The sequence below is a fragment of the Maylandia zebra genome, linkage group LG14 (assembly GCF_041146795.1).
Source record: "Maylandia zebra isolate NMK-2024a linkage group LG14, Mzebra_GT3a, whole genome shotgun sequence".
NCBI lineage: Eukaryota > Metazoa > Chordata > Actinopteri > Cichliformes > Cichlidae > Maylandia > Maylandia zebra.
In genome coordinates this window covers 4,216,172-4,242,781 of record NC_135180.1, presented here as the reverse complement: position 1 = coordinate 4,242,781, position 26,610 = coordinate 4,216,172, and the positions used below count along the sequence as shown (strand labels likewise).

General features: G+C 40.1%; 1 protein-coding gene across 11 annotated transcripts in view; it reads left to right on the top strand.

Moving 5' to 3' along the window:
• Positions 1-26,610, top strand: part of myo18ab (myosin XVIIIA b) — a 124,286-nt gene that overhangs the window by 56,268 nt on the left and 41,408 nt on the right. For all 11 annotated transcript variants that reach the window (XM_076892125.1, XM_076892122.1, XM_076892121.1 and 8 more), the window contains 10 exons: positions 3,227-3,368; positions 3,479-3,638; positions 4,546-4,732; positions 5,406-5,610; positions 5,873-5,982; positions 9,565-9,630; positions 15,066-15,194; positions 23,588-23,731; positions 24,706-24,795; positions 25,892-26,011. In XM_076892125.1, the coding sequence (XP_076748240.1) occupies positions 3,227-3,368; positions 3,479-3,638; positions 4,546-4,732; positions 5,406-5,610; positions 5,873-5,982; positions 9,565-9,630; positions 15,066-15,194; positions 23,588-23,731; positions 24,706-24,795; positions 25,892-26,011 (1,353 nt within the window). The remainder of the gene's footprint in view (positions 1-3,226; positions 3,369-3,478; positions 3,639-4,545; positions 4,733-5,405; positions 5,611-5,872; positions 5,983-9,564; positions 9,631-15,065; positions 15,195-23,587; positions 23,732-24,705; positions 24,796-25,891; positions 26,012-26,610) is intronic.

Genomic DNA, 26,610 nt, shown 5'->3' with positions numbered 1-26,610 from the left:
GATTAAAGTTGTGTTTATGTTCAGTGGAGCATTGAGGTATTTAGGTCCAGATTCAAGGGCAGTTTATCTGGGCCTGAATTTCAGTCATTATTCAGGGAGACATTAATGCAAATGAAGCTGTAGCCAAATGAGCACCCCAGAGTACCACTGAGCCAGCAAATAGCTCTTTTCATCACTGCTGGCAAATGCAAATAGTTCTAGGTCCATGGCCAATCTAGCAAAGCAGGCATCAATATGTGCTGAAGCCAGAGGACCTGAGATCTGGGACAGAAAACTCCCCCTACTCTTCTTGAGACTGAAATTAGATGTAACATAAAAGAGTTTTCAAAGCATGCTTAGCCTAAATGCTTGTCAACTTGTTGTGATGGTTGGTTCCATATTTTCTTGCTGTTTCTTTCATTTCCTTTAGGATTTTGTCTGAGATCAGCACTATTGATTAGAATCAAATTTGTGATGTGTTTTCTCTTTGAAGCTTGAAAGAGTCTCCTTTTCTCTCCACTCGTTGGTTCCCTTTTTACTAAAAGTCTGTGTTGTTAGCAGTACAAGTATTTGCAGCATTTGGTCTGTGTAGATGGTCCTGCAGTCTTGATGGAGACAAGTACTAGATTCCAGCTTCCTTTTGTGTTGGACTGTGTTGAATGTATTAGATGATTTATATAATGGTGTGTATTTTTATTTGAAGTGAGAGTAGAACAACAAACCTGTAATTATGTAAGAGTAGCAAATGTCTGTTAACCATAATAACTGACATTTGATACCATCAGCAACGTTGTTTTTCATGCCAAACTGTTGATCGTTCTAGTTTTCAAGACACCTAGAGACAATCAAATCCCCCAAATATTAGCTGAAATGCTTTAAGCTGCATCCATATTGGAAGCAGTTCACAGCAACCAGAGGCCACACAACGTAAATGACATTCTGTGACTACAGGAAAAATAACAAAATAACCACTCGAGATACGTTTCTCCAGGCAAGTGGTTGACGCAGTTATCAGTGCGCGAGCAGGATCCTGTTGTTTGACATATGACTAGGTAGTAAATAAATTAGATGGTTACCCAGGCAACCCGTACCTGGAACATTAAGGAAACAGGTGTCAGCTTCAAAGCGAGTGTGGTGCTTTAGCAGCAAAGACTACAGAATGGATTCCTTTTTGCTGGCATGTGTGAATCTGAGGTCAGTTTCTAATGGTTCACCTGAATTCAAATGAACTCTTAGGACTAGATTGACATTGGATGTTCTGACCTACAATCACTAAAGATTTTAGAAGTTTCTGCAACTGATCCTCTTTATGATGGACTTACACATTATGTACACACATCCTCAGATAATACAGTGCTCAACCACAAACAAAATCACTCTGTCAAGCTGCCCTGGTCTTTCAAGGCAAGGAATCTGTAGACTGAAGGTGTTAGCGTCACAAGGCCTCTGTAGATCAAACTTTTATCTTGTTTCCAATCCTGAACAATCAGGTGGTACAGATATTACACCAACATAAACACCAAGGTCCTCTGCCTCTGGTGCCTTTTTTGTTCCATCTTCCACTGCTCTGTGGCACATTTCAGGCTCCCACATGTCCATCGTAGGCGTTTTGGCAAAGGTCATGGGTCTGCAAAGGCATTCTCACCACTGTGTGGCTAACAGCCCTCATATGCAGCGAGATGCATATGTGCATAATCTGGTACCTTTTTTCCTAATCATAACCAGCTTGAAGGATTTTAAGCAACTACAGAAGACTTTCGGTGAGCTTGAACCACACAGCTTGTGCTCCACCAGGCCATCAATGGAACTACACCACACTGCCACTGTCCTTTTGAGTGGAATCATAATAATTTTGTGTCTGTGTTTGTGTGTGATGTCAAGTAGTGACCAACAAATTATTTCAATTTATCTGAAGAGGAATTAAAATAATGTTGTTGATCTTTTTGAGGTAGCACCGCATCGTGTTACACAAATATGAGTCTGTCCAATACCTTTAGCTTTAGTTAATAGCTGCATTACTAATGACACCCAGAAGAACAGTAGACATGGAAACACACTGTGACTCAATTTTGATTAAACAATACAGGTGGTGCATTTGCATCTAGCTTGTGATCTCTGTTCAAATTACAGCAAACTCTTTTTAATCTCTGTAAGTGATTTGAATGACACTTTAGCAGATAATGTGTTTTCAGCAGCACAATCCTAAGCCTCTTCTTTGATTTGGAAAGCCTTTAAGAGTCAGCTAACTTTGTATTTTCATTATAAGCGGCCTGTCTGCACAGGTTTCATATTTTTATGTAGAAAGCCTCATCTCTGCTAGGTCCACAAATTCAACAATTTAACAAAACAGTGCAGGATTTAAACTTTGTACTGACAAGAGGAGTAGTTTTATAATCAGCTGTTAAGGTTGTGAAAGCCTATATCCAAGTAATCACTCAAGCTTTTGTGCTGCACTGTTTTCTTTTTATATTGTTAGATTTTGGGTGCTAATTTACTAGCATTAATTGAACATTGATTTCTAAGTAGAATGACAGGCATTCAGAAATGCTTGTGGAAGGCTTATTCTGCATTTGCACAGAATTCGTTTTATTTGCTTGCTTCTAACTTAAATATATGAGCTGTATGATTTTCAGTGCACAGTTGGAAAGCTCACTCAAGTCTGATTTGTGTGACTGACAATTTTTAAAAGATGGGAGGAAATCTTCTTAAAAGTAGAAAATTAAATGAAAGGGCCAATCCTTGCACTTTAGTTTAAATCAGTACTGTAGTGTTCAGCTTTGAAGGTTTGGGAGGACATTAGAATGCCCTTGATTGAGTCTTTATGAAAAATGCTGAACAAACCTTAAGGACAAATTTGTCTAGAGCAACAGCAGCTTACTGTAGGTGGAGATTTGCCATGTGGAAATTCACTGTCTCTAAGGTTTGAAGGAGTAACAGAAATTGGTCCAATCCATGCTACCCAAGGCCTCCATGTTTATATAGTGACATCAGATGATGGTGCTGACAGTCAACTCCACAGCTCCAAAGCAACCTTTAATCTTGAGAGCAAAAATAAAAAATGTTTTTACTTTCTTTATTTTGTTTTTGAAAAAAGAAAGCAAAACACAAACATCTCTTGTCAGGTATTTGGCTGCTTAGTACCCAGTCACTGTCCTCTGATGAAAGTGACAGATAACGACTTCTATATTGTCTTTCCTTGATCTGTCCAAATAAAAAAGACATTTTCGCCTGCCTTTGTTCATCACAGGTTCGTACTCTAGCCAGGACAGATGAAGCTCGAGGCCTTCTGTGGCTCATGGAGGAGGAGGCTGTTCAGCCAGGAGGTTCAGAGGAAACCATGCTGGAGAGACTCTTCAGCTACTATGGCTCTGCACAGGGAGAAAACAAAGGTGAACACTCAAACACGTAGCTGTCCCTTAACGCAATCAGTCGAGGCTTTCTGAAGAAACAAATAGACAACACTGATACACCATGGCAGAATATTTCCATTCTGTTGCAGGAGCTAATCTACTTCTGCGAGGAGAGAAGCCCCACCTCTTCCTGCTGGGCCACAGCCATGGGACCAATTGGGTGGAGTATAACACCCAAGGCTGGTTGAACCATGCCAAGCACAACCCTGCTGCCCAGAATGCTGCAACCCTGCTGCAGGACTCCCAGAAGTATGATGCCTCTGTCTATACATGAACATCATCCAGTTTAATAGAACAATGTATGAAGTGATTGGTCATCACCGCTGTTGTTTTTAAGCTGCACGTGCCCTGATGGAGTTGCTAGTAGTGGATTTGAATTAACTGGTTACGTAAGAAGAAAATAAAACTATGTCCTGTACTAATAGAATTACATTTGTCCGATATAGAGAACATATAAATGTACATTACAGTACACTGCATGTGAACTTGTGAAAGAAATGCCCAATTTATTCTTGCATTGCCTGGATTTATCTCAGTTTCTGTCATGTTAGGCCTGCCTTTCCACCTCTGGGGGCTCTGTGTTCTCTTGTCTTTAGTTCATATGCACTCATTTCAGTCTGTCTGTAAATTTTATGGTTTCAGTCACTCAAAAAAACATAATATGCTTGACAAGGGGAAGAATGTAGAGTTTAATCAAATGTTTCCAGTATGATCTTACTGCTACAATCCACAGTTCAACCATGAATGAAGTCAATATATTTTGTACTGTAGGTTATGAAATCAATGGCTCTTTGTCTATAAAGTCTTGGGAACATTTGCCTTACTGTCTTGCAAAAGGGAATACACACTCTACTTAAGTATAGTCTAGCTAAAGCAATTAATTTGCTCTAAAAAGACAAAAATTGCAGGGACAATATCTAACTTAGCAGCTTTTCAAAATCTGTTTCAGACCTTTAGCAGTCATAAGGTGAGTGTTTGACACCATGAGGCAACAGAGTGAACCAAAGAGTGCAGCAAGGAGCCTGTCAACATATGGCTCTCAAAACTATAATATGGCACTAATGCTATCAGATTGATTTCTTTATATTGTCTTGTGAATTCTTGGATGCTAGTGATGTGGATTTGTACAAACCCTATCATCTTTCTGCCACTGCAGGAAGAACATCAGCGCGCTGTTCATGGGCCGGGCCAGTGGAGCCACCGTGTTGTCGGGCTCCATCGCCGGTCTGGAGGGCAGCTCCCAGCTTGCCCTGCGGCGAGCCACTAGTATGAGGAAAACCTTCACTACAGGTGTGGCTGCTGTCAAGAAGAAGAGTCTGTGTATCCAAGTGAAACTCCAAGTGGTAAGTGGATGAGAGTGTGGTTAAAAGGTACGAAAACACAACAGGCACCAACCACCTTGTGGCTGCAGCTCAGTGCAGCTGCTTTGGCAATGGAGCTGCACACCTATGGCACCTCTGCCATAGGTGTGCATTGAAGATCTTGTGGACCGGGGCCTCTGCCAGGCGTTCCCAGCGCACCCTCACTATATATGCACATTAAGGTCATGCAGTTCCCACCACCTGACCCAACTCACCACCTGGTGATTAGTTGACAGCTCAGCCCCTCTTTTTAGCCAATTGTCCAAAACATGTGGCCGCATCTCTGGTGAAACAATTATAAAATCTATCCTCGACCTCCGGCCTAGGGTGTACTGATGCCAAGTGCACTTATGGACACTCTTATGTTTGAACATGGTGTTCATTATGGACAAACTGTGGTTTGCACAGAAGTCCAACAACAAAACACGGCTCTGGTTCAGATCCGGGAGGCCGTTCCTCACAATCATTCCCCTCCAGGTCTCGCTGTCTACATGAACATTGAAGTTCTCCCAGTAGGACAACAGTCCCCCCTTCTGTTGCTTTTGTAATACTTGTTAAGGCAGTGACGCTTAACTCTCTACTATTTTCATAGCTTGTTGTTGCATGAAGTCTTAGAACTGGAAACTGATATCTGATATAATCTCTTTATTTTTAGGATGCTCTGATTGACATGGTGCGGCGTTCTAAGGTTCACTTCGTCCATTGCCTACTGCCCAAAGTAGAGGCAGTAGGAGGAGGTGATTACCGTATGGCTCATGGAGAGAGCCCTGACTCAGGTCTTATGACTCTGGACGTGAGCCTCCTGAGAGCTCAGCTCCGAGGATCCAAGCTGCTAGATGCTCTGCGCATCCACAGGCAAGGTAACTACTTTGCAGTGTTATATGTATGTAATTTCAACACTCTTTCCAGTCACTGTTATGCTGATGACAGAACCACGTTTCAGTTTAATTTGATCTGGGGTTAGGGGTTAAAGTACCCCAATGTAAGACTGTCCCATAGACATTCATACTATTGTCTGGCTGTTGATAAAGTTCTAGCCTTTCCACCAGCTGCAGATGCTACTTTAACTTTGGTGTTCTGAGTTTGTGTGCTCTCTTCTCTGTTCTGCCTCTCTGCCTCTAGGTTATCCTGACCACATGGTTTTCTCTGAGTTTCGAAGGCGCTTTGATGTTCTGGCACCTCATCTAACCAAGAAGTATGGCCGCCACTACATTGTCACAGATGAGAAGAGGGTGAGTGCAGAGTTAGCATGATACTTGCAGTTCTGCTGTGAGTAGTTGGGCTGTGACTGCTGATATAACGAAAAGTGCTCTCTTGTCAACATCCTTAGCTGTTCGTATATTAAGATACAATGTAATCATTTGCCTTGGTTTAATCAGAATAAATCATTCACAAGGGGAAATTGTTTTGTAAAATTTGCTCAGGATTGTGGGAGATGTAAGGTTATTTAAGAGTACCTGAAATCCACTGTTAAAGTGATGTGGTGTAAATGTGGGATAAATAACAGGAAATGTTACTTTCAGATTGATCATTTATGTTCTTGTGAGTCTTTTGCCTGTAAGTGAAATACTTACTCATGGGGATATCTTTTGTCTTTTTTTCACACCACAAAATCACGTACAGTGTAGAAAGGATGAAGTCTGGACATGCGGTGTTTCCCTCTTTGCCCTCCACACTTGAGTCTGTGAACACAATCCATTTATTCTTCCTCTTCTCTTACCGCTGTCCTGGCTCTCCCGCTCTTGTGTATAATTAATTATAATTGTGGGGGATGGCAGCATTCAGCCACTGTACTGAATAATTACTGATGGTGGGAACAGTTCTTTGTTTCCTCTTCTCTCTGTCTTCCCATCCATTCCCTTGTGTCTTTTTTGTCTCGTTATCTTTCAATTTCTTTTGTATAGGTGGCAGAACAGTTTAGGAACATCCCCGGGCATATGATTAATGTCTTCCCTACATTTATTTAGCGAGTATATAGCATTTTTGCACTAAGGTGTGATTAGTCTTACGACGATACTGTGAGAAAACATATCTACATTAAGATCCTCTGTACCTCATGTCTTGTCTCAAAAGGTGCAGAATCTGTTTTCTAAGAATCAACATTTTGTTTTGTTTTGTAAAAAGAAAAAAAAAACTTAAACAAGGACAGATGTGTAAAATCTCGTGCTCCTTTACACTGCTCTATACTACACTGGCAGTGAGGAGGCTCAAAGTTTCTTGAAGATGAGCTTAGAGAGGATATCCCACTCAAAGAGTACTAATGCTACGCAGGTCTCTTTATTTGAAAAGGAAGATGGATGGAAGGTGTTGGTGTGAGATAGATTACTTTAGCCAGATTTAATTGGACGATAATACAATTGTTTTTTTTCACAGAGGGAGAAAGCAAGAGAGAGAGGGTTTGGTTTGCTGAGTCTGTCGGACGGTTTGTCTCTGCCAAACAAAAGCCCCCATTTTTCTCCTGCTATAGCCCAGTACTGTCTGCTCCTCTTAAGACAGCATGATGTAGCCATGTTGTCAGTGTCCATATGGTACGCCTGCCAAGAGCTTTTCAGACCAAACAGGCAAACAGCAGGGGAGAAATTTAATGCATCATCCCTGAGAAGCTTAATTCTCTCTAAAGTTTGTTACTATTGTTTTCCTCCTTTGAGAGGTTCCATGGTCTAGAATGCCTGGTATGAAACATCTTTTACAATCAGATCCCAGTTTCATACCTGCCTGATAGATATATCTGTCTGTCAGCTTCTTGTGAAACACAAGAGGCAGCCAAAAAAAAAAAAGGATGCTTCCAAAAAAGCTGAAAACTGAAGCTACAATATTAATAACAATATTGTTTTTCATGGCAGCTTAATTTTGTGGGTTGAAATTAAGTTTTCCTGCATTATAAAATGCAATGTGATTGTTCAAAGTCACGCTTACACACAGGATCTGAATAAACTAGGAATTTGCAAATTTTTGTACTTTTTTATACAACACTTCAAATCAAATTCAAGACTGTTGCAATAAAGGGACCGTATGCAATTGAAAAGCCTACGTTTCCAAAAGACCACTGTGTCTAGTTCCACTTCACGTCAGGGAAAATGTTCTGAGACTAAATTTGAGCATTTTTGGTTTTTGAACAAATTTTAATTCATCAACTCCAAAACATAATCATGATGATCTGAGATCTGAAGTTTTAGTCTGATGAGTAAATTAACAACAGAATGGTTGAAAAGAAGAGTTACTGAGGTGTTCAGTGAAGAAATCGCAAAAATACCGAGGACCTAAAACCCTTCTTTAAGAGGAACGCTTCTTCCTTAATTACTGCAAAAGTCCTGTAATTACATTAATCTTGTCTTGCAATTGTTCGGGAATTTCACAAAACAGATATGTGCATGAAATAAAGGTAGTTTTTCCAAGAGTTCTCAGAATAGATTCCCTCAAAGGCTCTTACAGTGGGGGAAACAGTTACTAGATGTTGAGCCCTTGCTGTTGCCTTACCAAAAAAACAGAGGAGAAAAACAAGAACAGTACCTAATTTTTATTGCAGTTTTATTTTAATGCAGCAATACAGAACTCCAACTATTTTATTTGTAAATGGAAGAAATCTAAAATGGACATCTTTCCAGATAGAGGAGGGATGATTATCGTATCTCATGGGGTGGGGATGATCATGAGAAAGGTGGTAGATCAGTCCAAAGCTTGGAGCTTGTTAGTGATCTAAGGCAGCTGGGAACACAGTGACCAAGAACCTTGTTGGTAACACACCATGCTGTAATGGATTGAAATCTTGCAACGCCAGCAAGGTCCCCTGCTCAAGAAGGTACATATACAGTTTAACAGTGAACATCTAGATCAGGGGTGTCAAACTGAAATACACAGTGGGCCAAAATTCAAAACTAGAACAAAGTCGCGGGCTAACGTTAATATTTATTGAAATATATTTATTCCTCCAGATATAAGAATGAATCTCTTCTTATGGACTCAAACACGTTTTGCTGAAAAACTGAATATGGAACAAGCAAAGCTTAATACTAAACAATATATATATTAGCTGTATAATACCAGTAGGCCAGCTCTGATAGTAATTTGGTATGGCTTCGCGGGCCAAATGTAATTAGGCCAGAGTTTGACACCTATGATCTAGATGATTCAGAGAACGCTTGTTAAAAAACGTGAAACCAAAATTGAACTCTATGGCATCAACTCAGCCGTTTTCTGACAGTGATCAAACACATACTGCAAAGACAATAAGAGAGTTGCCAAAGAAGCACATTAAGGTCATGCAGTACCCTATTCAGTTTCCAGACCTCAGTTGTATAAAGAATCTGTGGATGGAGCTGAAGCAGGCTTTAAGTTGCTGAGTGGCAGCCAAGAAACCTAAAAGATTTAGCGAGTTCATGTGAAGTGGAGTGGTCCAATCAGTTTGTAACTTAAATGTAATTCCTTTTGTCTGGATTTTAGGTTGCTGTTCTGTGTTTTTCCCCTAAAATAAAAACCACCATAAAAGTTAGAAACTGATCATTTCTTTATAAGCAAACTTTCCAATTCAGCAGGGGATCAAACAATTATTTCCCCCACTGTACATTTAATGACACGTTTACCAAATGTAGTGTGTAGCATCACTTTTCAAACCTTGTAGTCTGTTTCCTTTTTAGGGACATCGAGGTATGTGTGTGCTTGTGTTAGCTGATTCCAGAGTGGATTGGTGTTTGTTGCTATGGCACGTAACTTGCATCATTTTTAGGAGCCAGGTCACATGACCAGACATAGGTAAGGCCCGGACACAGAGCGATTGGGTTGTTTATCTAATGAGTGTTCGTTCTGCTCGTTTCCAGGCAGTGGAGGAGTTACTGGAGTCTTTGGAGCTGGAGAAGAGTAACTACCACATGGGGCTAAGCAGGGTGAGTTTTCCCTAATGCATACACTTTTCATCTCAATGTACTTCTGCTTATGAGTTAATGCAGTTTTCCTGTTATTGCAAACTCAACATTTCCTTCACAGTACTAATTCTTTTTGTGGTGATCCTCAGACGCCCCTCTTTTTTATTGCAATCCTAAAATCCAGTTCTTTCTTCTTTGTTGTCTTTACATTTGTTGTTGAAAATGAGATTTTTGTGGGTTTTCATCATCACTTTCTACACTGATGTTGATCAGCTTGTCGTCTGGCTGTTGCTGCTTTGTGTTGCTGTGAAAGAGCAAGAAAAAGTATTCAAATTCAAAAACCTTTTTATGCTTTGGCCCTTGCAGTTAAACAGATAATTAGAACACATTTTCATTCTACTCACTAGCTTGTCGAGCAAAAGGGGCGACAGGCTCTCTGTTTCTTTTTTGTTCCTCTGCAGTGACAAAGTCTTCACACTTCCACATGTATCCTCACTAGTTCTAATTCTCTTTTTTTTTTCTTTTTGGGGGCAAGAGGTGATATTTTCTGCACTCTCTGTATCTTGCCAAGCAGCAGTCAAACACTGCCAGACTGTTGAGGATAAAGTGCAGCTAATCACAAGGAAAAGGGCAGGCAGTTTTTGCTAATTAGATCTGTGAATGTCTGCGGAATAAAGAACAGTCTGGGGCTTGAGCTGTCAATTATTGAAGTTTCTTGGCAGATATTGCAGAATGTTTGACCTTGCTTCAGAGTTTGACCACTACATTCCCAAAGTTAACTTTTTAGTACCAAAGTTTTCTTTTAATCTGTGGTTTTCATATCAGTAACATTGGTAATGCCTCTTGTTTTGTAATGTTTTTACTGACAGTTGAAACACAAAGGTGTCCAACCAGCTCATGTGGGAAAGTAAAGCACCAGCTTCCCATTTAGAGAGTAAGTGGCCCAGTCTGTGGGCCACTTACTCTCCAACCGGCCTACTCCTATAATACTTAACTAAACATCTGATAAATACTCTATATTACTCATCCATCGCTCCCCATATTTCTATATTAACAATTACACAGTATGTACAGTTAGATCCGAAGGTCAGTGAAGATAAGTAAATACAGTTTCTAATTCCAGATGACAGTATCAGTTCTGTTAAATTACTGCAACACTTGAGCTAGATGGACTTGATAAAGACATTAAACATGATAATCAGTTTTATCGGTCGGTTAGCTTAGAACTTAGTTTTATATCTTCTCTTTGAACAAGATAGAAATTTAGGAGTAACATGGCCTTACAAACCCAACAGTGAGATCTTAAGAGATCCAGCCTACGGCTCTTCAGTGGGGTGTCACAGGGTCCCCAGAAAAAAAAATTGTAAATGTGAAATAATAAAATAAATATTCTTCTGTAGCAATAACAAAGTATAACATAAATTATTCTGCAGCAATTACACAAGAATATCCAGTAATGTCCCTGCCTACAATTAAACACTTACCGAAAATCGGGGGCATCTGCTGTGGCAAATGGGTGCAAGCCTTTGACCACAAACTGAGTCACTGCTCGGTGACATTTGTCTATCCTGCCTGAAAGGAGACGCTACCGGTAGACTGCAGGGAGAACTGCCAGCATCTGAGCCAGACTCTGTCTCATCACGGTCACCTAAATGCACAGTAATGGCAGGTTTTGTAATAAGGCAGATCGCGCTAACATAATATGCACTGTTAGTTGATTATTTACCTGCCGCATTAACGGGAGAGGATGTGCAAACGTTACCGCTGCTGCTGGGTTGAGATTCACGAGTCCGGAGCGGAATTAAAAACACGACATTCATTAAAGGTCATCGTGTGTTTTGTGAGCAAATGCTTTTGCATATTCGTAGTGTTTCCCCCCTTAAATGAAATATCTACTTTGCAAGTATTGCAAGTTGCCCTGTTGTCAGCCGTTCTCGTAAAGTATAACCAAACTTTTGAGCGTTTGAGCCGCCATGTTTCCTGCCAGGTGAATGACGCTCCGCAACGCGGTGACGTCATTCGGGGCGACTGGAATCGATAAGAGAATCATTTGCAAAAATGGCAAAAAATTCCAAGGAATTGAAACACCGGTTCTCAACAAGAACCGGGTTTTGATACCCATCCCTACTGCTGAAAGTGTTTGGCTTTGCAAATGTTCCATAAATGGTAAATGGAGTTGAGGTCAGATTTCTGAATTCAATAAACATTAGTCTCTTTAAAGATGCTAACAAAAATTGTGTGTCCTCAAAGAATGGAGTGCCACTTCTCCTTTATCAAGAAGGTAGCTTGGTGAAGCAGCACTTCACATCACAGAATAATAACACAACAGGATAAATTTAGTTAAACACATTACGTTATATCACTACATATTATTATTTATGTTATTATAGAATTATATATATATATATATATATATATATATATATATTATTACTATATATATATTTGTGTATGTTATTTTTTTTTAATCAGAGTCAGATGGCCACAACAACAGTAAGGCAGTATTTAAAACTGTTAGATTGGCGTATAGGGAAAAGGCCTGCACAATGCCATTTTACACAAAATATCAGTATTTGTAGAAATCTATAAAGCTCCACAAACATAAACAAAAGTAATTCACCATAATATTCTTTGATACTCTGGAATTTGCTATAAGCCCTGAACAAATGTTGTTGTTGTTTTTCCCTCTGGCAGTAAACATAGCTCACAGGCAACTGGATGAGGAACAACCTACTGCTCATTAAACCACTATATAAAAAAACAAAACAACCCCAAACAAAACTATAGCAGTTGCCCAGCTGGGCTGCAAATTTTGACTTGGACCCAAAATCATAGTAGATCACCTCACTGAACTATAACGCAGGTACCCACACAGTGATTATTGCAGAATTACATATACTCATCATGGGCATAACTGTTATTTGTAATTTAGGGTTTTTAATAATTTCTTTAAACTGCTGTTTTAGTTCCAGTGAAAGGAACTCTTAATGCTTCAGCACACCGAGGCATTTTGGATAATTTCATGCTCCCAACTTTGTGGGAACAGTTTGGTAATGGTCTCCTTCTGTTCCAACATGACTGTGCACCAGTGCACAAAGCAATGTCCCAGAAAGTCTATTCTGTTCATCTGGAGTTAGCGTTGTCAGTGGAAGAAACTAGAGATGGACCGATCCGATATTACGTATCGGTATCGGTCCGATACTGACGTAAATTACTGGATCGGATATCGGAGAGAAATAAAAAATGTAATCCGATCCATTAAATATCAAAAAAGCACCTCACAAAACTTGCGACACGGCGTAACTTGGCTCATAACCGTAGCACGTCGGAGCAGTATGCATCACGTGATAGAGCGGCTGTGTGCGTTTGTAGCCTCGCTACCAAACCAGCATTTCATCTCCGAGGAAGTTATCCCAGAGAGAAGTGAAGCAAGTGTGTAAGTTCATCTCTGAATGTTTGTAAAGCATTCCCGCGTTAAGCTTAACAACCGATATATGGAGCGACTGCCTCTCTCCCTCCCTCTCCTGCTGCTACTTCAATCATGAACCTGATCAATGATCAGCTGATCGGCTTTTCTGTCGCGAGTCCGTCTCTCTTGTTTGTTTTTGGCCCACTTTGGACCAGAAAGAGGAAACCAGCGGCTGAACAACAGCAGCACGTTTAAGCTTGATCAGCTGTTGTTAGAATTTATTTAATATTACTTTCTACACCAGGACCTTTTTCTACGTAGCTGACGGCTGGTAACTGCCAGATCAGGGGCGGATCTGGCAAAGTTTAGCCAGGGGGGCCGATAGGGCATGAACAGGGAAAAGGGGGCACAAAGACATACTTTTCTTTGTTATTCTAATTTAAAATGTCTAGCTTTTTATAAATAATTATCTGAATCTTACACCCAAAGTTTTAATCTGATGTAAAATGTATAGAAGTCCATTACTGTATATAGTAACTGTTAAGTCTAATATACCCTAGTAAGCTATAGTACTTTTTCCTTTGGGAAGGTACCATGTGTGCAGTCTGCCATTCTGTAGAAGAAAGATGTTGAATCTATTTAATTATTCTTGAAAAATAATTTATTGCTGTGCATTTTTTTCACACTGCATCAAATTAAAGTTGATTAAGTCGATTAAGCATCATTAGGTGGGGGGTGGTTCCCTATTTTTTTTGCTGGGAGTTTGCAACCCTATTAGTTAGGTTGCTTAATATTTCTGCTAAGTACTCTTTAAAATACCAGAATAGGGAGGATGGAGCAGGTTTAAGTTCATTAGATTGATCAGTTTTGCTGAACTATGACATATTTTGGGTGCAGTGTATTTTTTACATACAGGTATAACAGAATAGCTTTAGTGTTGTTGTTTATTTAAACTTGAGTATGAACTTATACAAAATGCAGCAAGATATTAAAAAAACAGTTTTATTGATTAAAAAACACTATATCGGATTCATATCAGTATCGGCAGATATCCAAATTTATGATATCGGTATCAGACATAAAAAAGTGGTATCGTGCCATCTCTAGAAGAAACATTTAGTCAATCCACCAAGTGACTTCTTCAGTCTCAGCTGGCTGCAGGTTTACCCTTCATTATAAAGAGTACATTTGATTAATGACTAAAACTAGCCCAACTGACAAACGATGGGCTGTGAGGTCAGTTTCTTTATCATTAATATGCAAATTGTTGCTTTGAACAGCTTTTTTCCTTGAACACATGAAGTCATCATTTTAAAAAGTGCTACATTTACAAAAGTTTACACAAATAAACTACATTTATTTCTAATTACTCTGGTTATCTTTTTCTAATATTAAAATTAGAGCAACCTGGTCTCAAACACAAACCCGTATCCAACCAGGTCGAATGCCACCCATATTTCAGACAACCAAAACTTCTAGAGTACTGTCGTCAGAATGACATCATGATTGTTAGCTATTGCCAAACTGGCTCCTCTAGAGATGCATCTTGGGTGAATTTGAAATGTCCTCCTCTGCTGGGCGATGAGGTGCTTGTATCCATTGGGGAAAAAGTACAACCAAAGTAGTGCCCAGGTGGCCCTGCGCCTCAACATACAGAGAGGAGTTGTAATGATCCCAAAGAGCTTCAAAGCTGAGCGGATCAAACACAACTTCCAGATATTTGATTTTTCACTGACTGAGGAAGAAATAAAAGCCATTGAAGCACTGAATAAAAATATTCGGTTTGTTGAGTTGCTGATGTGGATTGATCATCCGGAGTACCCCTTTCGTGATGAATACTGAACTCTGTAACTTTTATGTGATGTACTTGATTTTTAAGAATAAATGACAGATCATGGGAAAAAAATTTAAAAAATTAGAGCAAATAGTTTTTAACAGCACTTTACTTGAACTTGAACTATTAACTTCAGAGAGTTAATAATGTGAGAAAATAAAGGAGAGAGCCAGTATATGTGACACTCTTCTAACTCTACTTGTCCTTCTGCAGGTGTTCTTCAGAGCAGGGATTCTGTCCAGACTGGAGGAGCAGCGAGATTTCCAGACGAGGAGGAACATTTCTCTCTTCCAGGCTGCTTGCAGGGGATACTTAGCCAGACAGGCGTTCAAGAAGAGAAAGGTAGGACTACTTTATCATTTGGCATTTAAAAAGTTAGGAATTACGTGTTGAAATCTGACCAACACAGCACTGATGACTTGCAAAAAAGATATGTCGTATATTTGCCATTTGTAAATATACTGGCTTTCCCCCTGCTGCTCAGATGATTTTTGTGATCATGCATCTCCAGTGAGCAACTGCCAAAGAAACAGCTCTCAGTCAGCTACTCTTTCCCACTGTGACTTCATCATAGTGTCTTCTTTAACCATTCCAGTATCGATTACTGACTGTGTGACGTCATTCTCATACCTTTTATCACCTTTCCCCCCTCCATTTTCATTTTTCATTTTAGATTGTGTTTCGTTTTGTTCTGCATTTGCATTTACATACCTTTGAGGTGACTGTTGTTGGGATTTGGCATTATATTCCTTATAGGTGACTTCTGTCAGGTAGATAGATGATAGGTTAGGAGGAAAACTTTAAGGAAAGGAACTGAAGAAACTGGAGATGCAGAATACCCCTTTAATCTGTCTGTACCTTTTATGCCTCATTGGTATGACCTTATTATTTTACTTCACTATAACCACAAAAAGCTTGATTCCTGACATTGACTTTGAATCCAGAATGAGTAGAACTATTAGGACATTACAGGCAATAAAAAACACATAATCAATCATAATCTTGAGCAGCCATGTGTTAACATCCTTCTGGAAATGCCCTCCTGGCAATCCTCTTAAAAAACAAACACTGGATGTCATCAGTCCCCGAGGAGACATCAGGGCCAACCAGTAAGGAGCCACAAGTGCAGCCATGGCTATTATTGCCTCAAGGCCTCGGTTTGAGCCCCAGCTTTTATGGCAAACAGTTATCTCGTATAATTGATGTAGACTGGAACTGGGTTAATTTCTTTCATGCCATTGTAAATAGCTAGTTGCTGATGTGCTGTTTATAGGCATTGGACAGAGTCTCAGACTTAGTTGTGTCAGAAGTTGGTGTTGAAGGCAAAGAGTAGCAGTGACTCTTGAGGTAAGGGACAGAACATGTCTGACAGATAAAACCCAATTTTGGGGTTAAAAACATGCATAAAAGCGTTAACCCAACTGACTAAAAGACAAACCAAGGCAATGTCTATACAACAAAAGTATGATTTTGCATTTTTTATACATATATATTTATTTTAAATGGTACAATACTAGTACCTTAAAAATTCATTGTCCAGAAGCAGGTGTGATAATATTAAAATACAAATATTAAAAAACAAAAAAGTCTATTTAGAAAACTAGAGTTTTCTAAATGGTAAATTATACTAGTATTTGTAGCGCCTTGCTACTTCACTTGAGCACTCAAAGTGTTTTCTACTAAAAATCGTATTTACTCGATCACATTCAGACAGCACTGTTATCAGAATCAGAATCAGAATCAGAATACTTTATTGATCCCTGGGGGAAATTATTTTTTGTTACAGTGCTCCATTTTAAACCAACATTAAGACAAGACAGACAATACGCTAACTAAGAATAGTACAATATATACATATATATACATACATACATACATAAGTCACTTATAAATAAATATTTGGAAAAGAAACATGTGTAGCTGTAGCAGCAAACAGTGTGTTAAGTGGATGCGTTGTACAGGGAGATGGCCACAGGCAGGAATGATTTCCTGTGTCGTTCAGTGGTGCTTTTCGGTAATCTCAGTCTCTCACTGAACGTGCTCCTGTGACTGACCAACATGTCATGGAGTGGGTGGGAGGTGTTATCCAACATTGTCTTTATCTTGGACAGCATCCGCCTCTCCGACACCACCTTGAGGGAGTCCAGCTCCATCCCCACAACATTGCTGGCCTTACGGATCAGTTTATTAAGTCTGTTGGCATCTGCGACCCTCAGCCTGCTCCCCCAGCATGCAACAGCATAGAGGATCGCACTGGCCACAACAGACTCATAGAAAATCCTCAGCATTTTCTGGCAGATGTTGAAGGACCTCAGTCGCCTCAAAAAATAGAGACGACTCTGGCCCTTCCTGTAAAGTGCTGTGGTGTTTTTAGCCCAGTCCAGTTTATTGTCAATGTGTACTCCAAGGTATTTATAGTCCTCCACAATGTCAACACTGACCCCCTGAATTGAAACAGGGGTCAAGTGTTTCCTGGTCTTCCTGAAGTCCACGATCAGTTCCTTGGTCTTTGCCACGTTGAGCTGCAGATGATTCTGCTCACACCACGTGACAAAGGAGTCGACCACAGCCCGGTACTCTGTCTCATCATCCCTGCTGATGCATCCAACCACCGCACCGTTATCTACGCCTAAATGCTGTATCTAACATTCACACACACAATTTGATGGGTGCATCGGGGGAGTGCGTCTGGGAATAAGTATCCTGATCAAGGATCCGAGGATACTTCAGCACTTGGACTGGATGAGCTGGAGATTGTTGCACCTACCTTATAATCAGTAGACTGCCTGCTCTACTGCCTGAGCTACAGTTGCCCCTGTTTCAATTAAAAGACCGTCATGGGATTTCATTATTATTTGACAGTTCCCCTGAAATAAAAGTGAGTTCGAGTTTAGATGTGTTTAGGTTGCTACAAAGAAGCTTTAAGGATGTGTTACAAGTTACCTGTTTGGATGATTGTGCTTTAGTCATTTTCTTCTCTGCATGCGTGCGCGCGCTTGCGCGTGCATGTGTGTAAAATAATAACCTGACAAGTGGGAAACATTGGTGCTGTCTCGCAAAATACACGTGGGGATCTGTTGACTTCATGTGTAGCTTTACAGAAGTGATCATGCTGCTTGTGAAACTTTTCTCATGTGTACTCAAAGTTAATTTGGTACACAGTGTTTGTATTTGTGGTAAGTGTATATGTGTGTGTGGAGATTAAGCTTTCATTACCATTTCATTTTATCCTGTCTTGCAGCACTGGTCTCAGGGCTGCCAACAAAAATGACTTTTCAAGGGCGTTTGGCTTTCATGTTATCCCCCAAAGAACTCAGTTTGAGCCTCATCTCTTGTGGCAAACAGTAATCTCATGTAATTGATGTAGAACTGGGCACATTTCTTTTACGCCGTCGTAAATAGTTTGTTTCTAGTGCGCTGTTCATAGGCATCCTGGAGAGTCTCAGACTTGGTTGAAATCTTAAAGCAGATAAGAGGAAATGGCTCACACTGTAGTTTGTCTTCTAATGCAACTTAGGATGCCTTGACAAGTTCATATCATCACAATCACATATGTCTAAATTATCTTCTCAATAAGTTACCCAGCATTTCATCACTTCAGTGCTTGTATTGTAAAGGAGCAGTAAGAAATGCTGGATTTGCACTAGAGTTCTAAAAATTACAAGAATGAAAAGTGAAAGTGATAGACATCAGTCAAATCCAGCATCACAGCCCTGTGAATAAACTTTAAAGACACATTAAATCCAATCTGCTTACCCATAAAACATACATTGAATGGATATTGTTAACAAAATGAATGCCGGTGGGAGCTTTAAAGATGTAGGAGTTGATTGAACTCTGCAGTTACTGAGTCAGCTGGGTGCTGGCGGCTTTTATGTAATGCTGCTCTGTAACTTTACAGACTCCGTATACTGAGTGTTCAACATTAGCCAAAAAGCTAATGAAACTAAAAATCAAAGATTTATCCAAGTCCGTCCTTTTTCATTCTTACAGATGGACTTAGTTTAGAATGTGAATTTGTGCTGTAATTTGTATAACAATCAGGTTTGCTTTTTTTGTCACAAGACACAACCGGTTAGTTTGTTTACCCATCTAACCCACTTCCCTGCTCTAGGGAACCTCCTTGTTGTCTTCCACATTCCTCATATCCTACCCCCTCTCTCCCTGAGGGAGCTGCATTCAAAGCACTCCAGGAGATAAGTGAGATGGAGAAGGATGATGGGGAAATAGGAAAAAAGGAAAGAAAGATGAAGACTCCACTTCGCCATGGGGGAACAGACAAATAGAAGAGATCTGCTGACTGCTTTGAAGCCCTGCAGTCTGTCTCCACTCTCTCTCTTTTTGACATTCATAGGAACAGTTGAGAGTAGAGGAGCACGGGGGATTCCACTGCCAGCCAACGCTGAGCCTAATTAAACAGTTGCCTAAAGAAAGAATCCCCACTTTCCCCACCCTGACAGGAAACAGGTGTATTGAGAAAGATGCTACTGCTTGTATTCAGACCAGGGTTTTAATAGTTTTGCAATTTTCATTAGTTTTTATTTTTATTTAGTTTTGACTTCAGATTTTCAATTTTATATCAGTTTTAATTAGTTTTTACCAATTGTTTGCTAGTTTAGTTTAGTTTTTATTTTTTTGAAAATCCTTAGTTTCAGTTTAGTTTTGATTAGTTTCAGTTATAGTTTTAGTTTTGTTTGCAATAATTAAGTGCAACAAATTCCCATTTTCATCACATCAGTCATTCTCTTCTGCTTATCCTTGGGTATGTTGCTATTCCAGCTACCATACCCTGCACCCTGGACAGGTCGCCTGTCTGTCGCAGGGCTAACACGCAGAGACAGACAACTCACATTTCCACCTATGGGTTCTTTAAATAAATAAATAAAGGCAGATGAACAACCATTGATACCAGGCAACTATAAAATTTATATCTTGGCCCCAATGAGACTATTAACTCTTGCAGCACCGGGTGTTCGTAATTTTGGTTCAAGTGAATTGATAAACCTTTTGAAGGCAATTGACTCACACAGTTATGTAGATGTCCCCGTCCTGTTGTCTCGGGATGCATCACGCTGCCTTGCCTGGGGTTAGCTTCTGTTTTCTGGGGATGAGGTTTGAGTGTGCTCCCTTACCTTCTCAAGGTAAGCTAGGTTAGCCTTCTTGTGCGAGCTTTTCAAGTGCACTTTAAGGTTTGTGGGATTTTTTTCCCCTTTAGAAATGTCCCTCATAATTTGTCTCTTTCCACTACAAGACACTTGTAAAAACACAGTCATATTCAAAGTAATCCCAAATTGGGATAATGAGACAGCAAGAAAAAAATCTGGAAACTAAACTTCATTTTCACCCTTGACTATTGTATGACACGCACACATCTACGAAAACTAAACACATTTTTGCTATAAATTCAGTTAATTTTAGTTAGTTTTGTGAACACTCATTACAGTTTTAGTTAGTTTTCCTTTTTTTGTTTTTATTTTTATTTCCGTTAACGAAAATGTTTTTTCACTTCTAGTTTTCGTTATTTCGTTAGTTTATCTGAAATAAAGCCGTGTGTTGAAAGCATTTGAAACAAAATGTATAAGAACGTTGGATCTAAACTTTTAATGAAGTAAAATCATACAGTTTGGTGAAAAATATCTTGAGCCAGTCCTCTTTTCTCTTTGCTAGGAAAATAGGAAGCTAAATAAGACTTGAAGCTTGAAAGTCAGTATTTGTTATTTTGACTGTCTTTACGCTCCAACATAGCCATAACTCTCTTAGGCTCACTATGGAAAACTGTGGTTGGGGTCCATGTCCTGACCAAAATTATGGAGAAATATTGGTGATCTTTGAAGTTGTCATTTCAAAGATAGGGACCAGGTCTGAGGCTACTAACTACTGTCTTCAAAGGATTTCAAAAGGTCCATCAAGATGAGAATAAAATAGCACCAAGACAGAGTCTGTCTGCGATCAGTTTTCCATTGAACAGGTTCAAGTTAGCACGTATATGCAATCTGTTTGCAATAATACCACAATTAACTCTAGTAAATCTAAAATCTGTTGCCATCTGCACCAGATGACCACTGATGAGCAACCACTGATCAAAAACCACTGATCAATGGCCATGAGTACAATTCAGAGAGCTGGGGAATGGCTGCAGTCACAGCATTGTAAGATGGTGAAAGATGTAACACCGGTACCAGAACCATGACACAGAACTTCTCACAAATCTTCAATCATACCTCCCATAATCATAAGTTATGTTTCAAGTATTATAAGCAGTAACACTTTAACACAAGACCTGCCAGAATGGGCCATTTTGATCGTGACCTGTTTTTGAAGTTAAGTTGTTCATTTTCATGTTATTTCTTTTCTAGTTTTAAGCAAAGGTTGGTAAAATAAGTATTTAAAATGACTTTTGATAGGTTTGTGTAGCACAGGCCTATTGCTGGAACACCAAGACAATTCTACTACAATGGCAAAAGCAAGACGCAAGTCACCAGAGCTCTTTGTGTTGCTCGTGCACGAGGGAGAGAACTGTGACGAGCGCCGTTCCTTCCGCTCGAACCTCAGTCGCTCTCAGTTAGCTCCCTTGCAGCACTGTTCTTTATTGTGGTTACATGAATATGCATAGTCTCATTAACATATGACGTCTTACATAGGCATACATGTGAACAAAGAGTACCGTCTGTGTGTATGTGTAGGTATGCGTGTGTGTGTGTGTGTGTGTGTCCCAAGATGTGACCCTGTGAACGACTCCCCAAAGCTGGTGCCAGGAGCCCAGCGGTCCACCTAAACAAAGGGCTTTTATACTAAAACAGATACAGAGTAGGTGTCCTCCTATCCCATAAATCAGTAAGAGAAGGTACGACCTCTCTCATGACCCTAGGACAGTGGTCCCCAACCCCCGGGCCTCGGACCAGCACCGGTCCGTGAGTCGTTTGGTACCGGGCCGCGAGAGTTGAGGCTCAGGTGTGAAATGTATGGTTTTCAGGGTTTTTATCGTTTTTCAGAGTTATTTTGTTATCGTTTTTACCGTTAACTCTGTTTTCCTGGGTCTTTTCACGTGTGTTATGAATAAATCTTCTTTTTTTCGGTACCGGTACTGGTTTTATTTTGTTGTATTTATCCGCGACACCTTAAAGGCCGGTCCGTGAAAATAATGTCGGGCATAAACCGGTCCGTGGCACAAAAAAGGTTGGAGACCGCTGCCCTAGGATGTGTGTGTATGCCAGAACCCTCTGGGAGGCACACAGAGTCTTTGCAGACTGCTAAGGATCAGACATCCTATCACTATGCAATTGACTATATACCTCTAAGCATATATGAGTATATATTTCTAAGCATAAATGACAATCCAACAATATAAACCTAACAACTTTCTAGGGTTTTTGTTAGATTTATAGATTATTTAGATAATTTCATTACTGATCATACATTTAAGATATGCATTATAATAAACTAATAAACATAGGGAACAACAAATTACACAGCAGCTGGCACATGTAAATATTTAATTGTTATAGAGGAAGAACTTTATGAAAAGGTCAAAATGAATTATTACATATTATATACATATTACATATAAAAGAATTATTGTAACATTAGAAAAGTTCATATTTATCTTCCACATCTTCCTCTGATCACCTGCAGCCTCTCATCAGTGAAACACCTCCTCCGCTCTTCTTCCCTGAAACCTGTCCAATTTCACTGTTTATTTCCACAGACTCTTTGCTCAGTTTAACTCTGTTCTGCTGCTTCTCTGCAAAACCAGCAACACATCCAGTTCTGCATGCACTCTGTCACACAGTGCCCACTCTGATCTGCTATTGTGCCAAAAAGTTGTCTCCAAAAAAGTGATTTCCGATGTTTTTGAGTGTTTTTAATGTCAATATCTTTGCTTATACGTGTCATGCCTGTAGAAGTGACATAACATTAAGTGGTTAACATATATATACATTTTGAAAAAGGACCTGTTTTGCAAGTATCTTTATGATTCTGCCTTTATAGTACCCACTATGTGTTCTACATTATAATCAATGCAGTCCTTTTTGGCCACTTCACATATCTTTATGGAACTGTTATCTTATTATATTTGTTGTACTTTCTGCTGCCCTCTTGCCCAGATGCCTCAGTGAGTGTTTATACCTGGATAAGTGAAGGATATATAAAAGTCACTTTGCCAACAGCTGATTGCAGCTTCTACCTGGTGACAGGAATGTTCTTTTGCCTCAAAATGACTTCATATCATTTGAGAGATCACTTTTTTGCACAACCCGTTCAGGCCTGCAGTAGCCTAATTGTTCATCTGTTATTTAACTACAGTCCCTTATATGTTTGCTTATCACATTTAGCTCACTCACGTTATTACAGCATCTTTCATGACAAAATGGGGTCAACAGGACCCCCTTGGTGGTTTTACTGTTAAACATTTTATAGTAAACTGACATTTCAGAATGTTGTGACACTTTCATGTGTGGGTGATAATCCTTAGAATGAATTCTTGCCTTTGGCTTGGAACTGGAGTTGAAAGTTTGTGGCCACTATAATTACAGCTGACCAGTAGATGTTACTGGTAGGATATGTCTTTGAGGCTTTGAAGCTTTAAATCTTCAAATCTCTTTTTGGTACAATCAAGAAGAAACCTCAAACTCTCCCCACATAGTACTTTTCTGGTTATCCTGCACTTTGTATCTGTTAATATCATTGTCCAGCTTTGTGGTCTTTTTCTTAATGTTGTTGTATTTGTGTGACAGATTCAGGATCTGGCAATCCGCTGCATCCAGAAGAACATAAAGAAGAATCGTGGTGTCAAAGGCTGGCCATGGTGGAAGCTGTTCACCACTGTCAGACCTCTGATAGAGGTGCAGCTCACTGAGGAACAGATCCGTGGCAAGGATGTAAGTTTAAGCACATACACTGGTGGTACATTCCTGGTATGTATCTGAAATAAAGCCGTGTGGTGATTTAATGCACAAAAATCAGTCGCCATTTTTGTGGTGGGATGTAATATTGGTGGTTATATAAACTTTGAATAATTACTTTATTTTGTATTTTACATTCAACAGTTTTAGAAATGCCTTCTCCTTACTTCTACATGACAAATCCTGAAATTAAGACCAACCTGTGTAATGAAGGGTTTGTATCAAGTGTCACAGCTGTAATTTCTTCCGTGATATTACAGATAGCCCTGCATGTTTGATTTTGGAGTTTTAAACTGGATACCCTTCTTGCCGCAGCCCCAAAGGGGATATTCTTCTTCTTATTGTTGTTATGTTGGATTAAAACACATGGTTCAATTCAGTAAAACTGAGAAAAGCATTATTATTAAGTATATTTACACAGTGCACTAACATGTATGTGACAGGCTACTGTAAAATGCCATGTCGCGGTTTGAATTCGGACAGTCAGCATTTTCTATGAAGGCTACTCATCTATGGAAAACAGTTCCCACTCAAATCAAATCAATTACAGATCCTAAATCCTTTACAGGTCAAAGGTTACTTAAGGGTAAATCAGTGCTGTAGTCATTTTCATTAGTCATTTTATAATTTTACAAGTATCCATACTTTTCAAATTTTATTTTTCCCCCAGGTTTTCTGCTTTTTGGGGTTGTTTTTTAAAAGCTGTGTTTCACACTGAAGTCTATAGTTTTTTAATAATAGCGCAATATGGTTTTAAGTAATGCGTTTTGTAATTTGTTTGTGTATTGTGAATGTAAAAGCTCGACAAGGATTGAAAATGAGCAACTATGGGCTCTATGTGCAGCACATCAGTTTCGTGCTCCATATTGAGCTGTATTAAACTGCATTGTCTCTTTTAAATACATAAATAACTAAAACCATCTTTTGATCTTTTGCATGTTCCCTCTCAGGAAGAGATCCAGCAACTCAAGCAGAAGCTAGAGAAGGTAGAGAAAGAGAGGAATGAGCTGAGACTCAACAGTGACCGTCTCGAGAGCCGGGTAAAAATACACACACACACGCGCACGCACACACACACGCACACGCACGCACACACACACACACACGCACGCACGCATGCACACACACACGCGCACGCACACACACACACTGGGAGATTTGAGTTACTCCTTAACATAATCAATAGAATTCTTTAAATTTGGGATTAATACATTTAAAATTGTTAGCGGGTCGGGGATGAGTTCTTGCCCCAAGTGGAGGAGTTCAACTATCTCGGGGTCTTGTTCGCGAGTGATGGGAGAAGGGAGCCGGAGATCGACAGACGGATTGGGGCTGCAGCTGCAGTGATGCAGATGCTGCACCGGTCCGTCGTGGTGAAGAGGGAGCTGAGTATAAAAGCGAAGCTCTCAATTTACCGGTCGATCTACGTCCCTACCCTCACCTATGGCCACGAGCTGTGGGTAGTGACCGAAAGAACGAGATCGCGGATACAAGTGGCAGAAATGAGCTTCCTCCGAAGGGTGGCTGGCCTCTCCCTTAGAGATAGGGTGAGAAGTTCGGCCATCCGGGAGGGGCTCAGAGTAGAGCAGCTGCTGCTCCACATCGAAAGGAGCCAGCTGAGGTGGTTCGGGCATCTGACAAGGATGCCCCCTGGGCGCCTCCTGGGTGAGGTGTTCCAGGCATGTCCCACCGGGAGGAGGCCCCGGGGCAGACCCAGGACACGCTGGAGAGATTATATCTCTCGGCTGGCCTGGGAACGCCTTGGTATTCCCCCGGATAAGCTGGAGGAGGTGGCTGGGGAGAGGGAGGTCTGGGCTTAGGCTGCTCCCCCCGCGACCCGGCCTCGGACAAAGCGGATGAAGATGGATGGATGGATGAAAATTGTTAGCATATTTCTCAAGTGTCAGCAGACAGCTAATCTGGAGTGATGTTTGCTAACATTGGTCATCTGCATCCCTGCAGAGATATAGATTTAACTACTGAATATCATTTCAATGATTTATGATGAGTGATGATGAGAATTGTTAACTGTGTTTTAACAGGGTTATGATCCATTTCTGCTCAGTGAAAACAGTGAAGTCTTTTTCTTGAGAAACAATCACATTAATACAAGATTTGTCAATATTCACACTTCAGATCACAGAGCTGTCAGCAGAGCTGGCTGATGAGCGCAACACTGGGGAATCTGCCTCCCAGTTGCTGGAGACAGAAACTTCTGAGAGACTGCGTCTGGAGAAGGACATGAAGGACCTGCAGGTAAAGATGGAAACATACACACATGCATGTACACTGGAGAAAAGTCTTGTCACCAGCTACTATAATGCTGTATTTCCGGGCTACCTCATTTTGACTTTTACTTTGAGGTGAGCGTATTATTCATCCAGCTCAGAAAACTTGATATTTGGGCTTGTGAATGCACTTCATATTCAGGAGAGGAACACTCCTGAAATTGCACTGCTTACCTGCAGTTTGTGGTTTGCAGCGTGGGCCCCTTGAGCCAGGTAACAAAATTGTAATTCCACGTTGCTGTGTGTGCAGGACACCCTGGCTCAGGGTGTCTGTCCCATTATTCTCGTACTGTTGCTTTGACCGTGTAATGAAATTGGACATTTTTGCTTATGCATTGCAACATATACTGAATGTTGTGGTAGCAGTATTTTTGACTGTTATTTGTATTTCAAGACTGCCATTTTTGCAATAATAAATCAGATGACGAAAGAACACCAGCGTCATTTTCGCACATGAGTAGTAATGTTAAACAGTCATGACATTTACTGCTGAATTGGTTCACTGTTTATTCAGTAAAAGAGTCTAGATACCTGAAGTGATCATCAAATAAGAAACAAACTACCCAG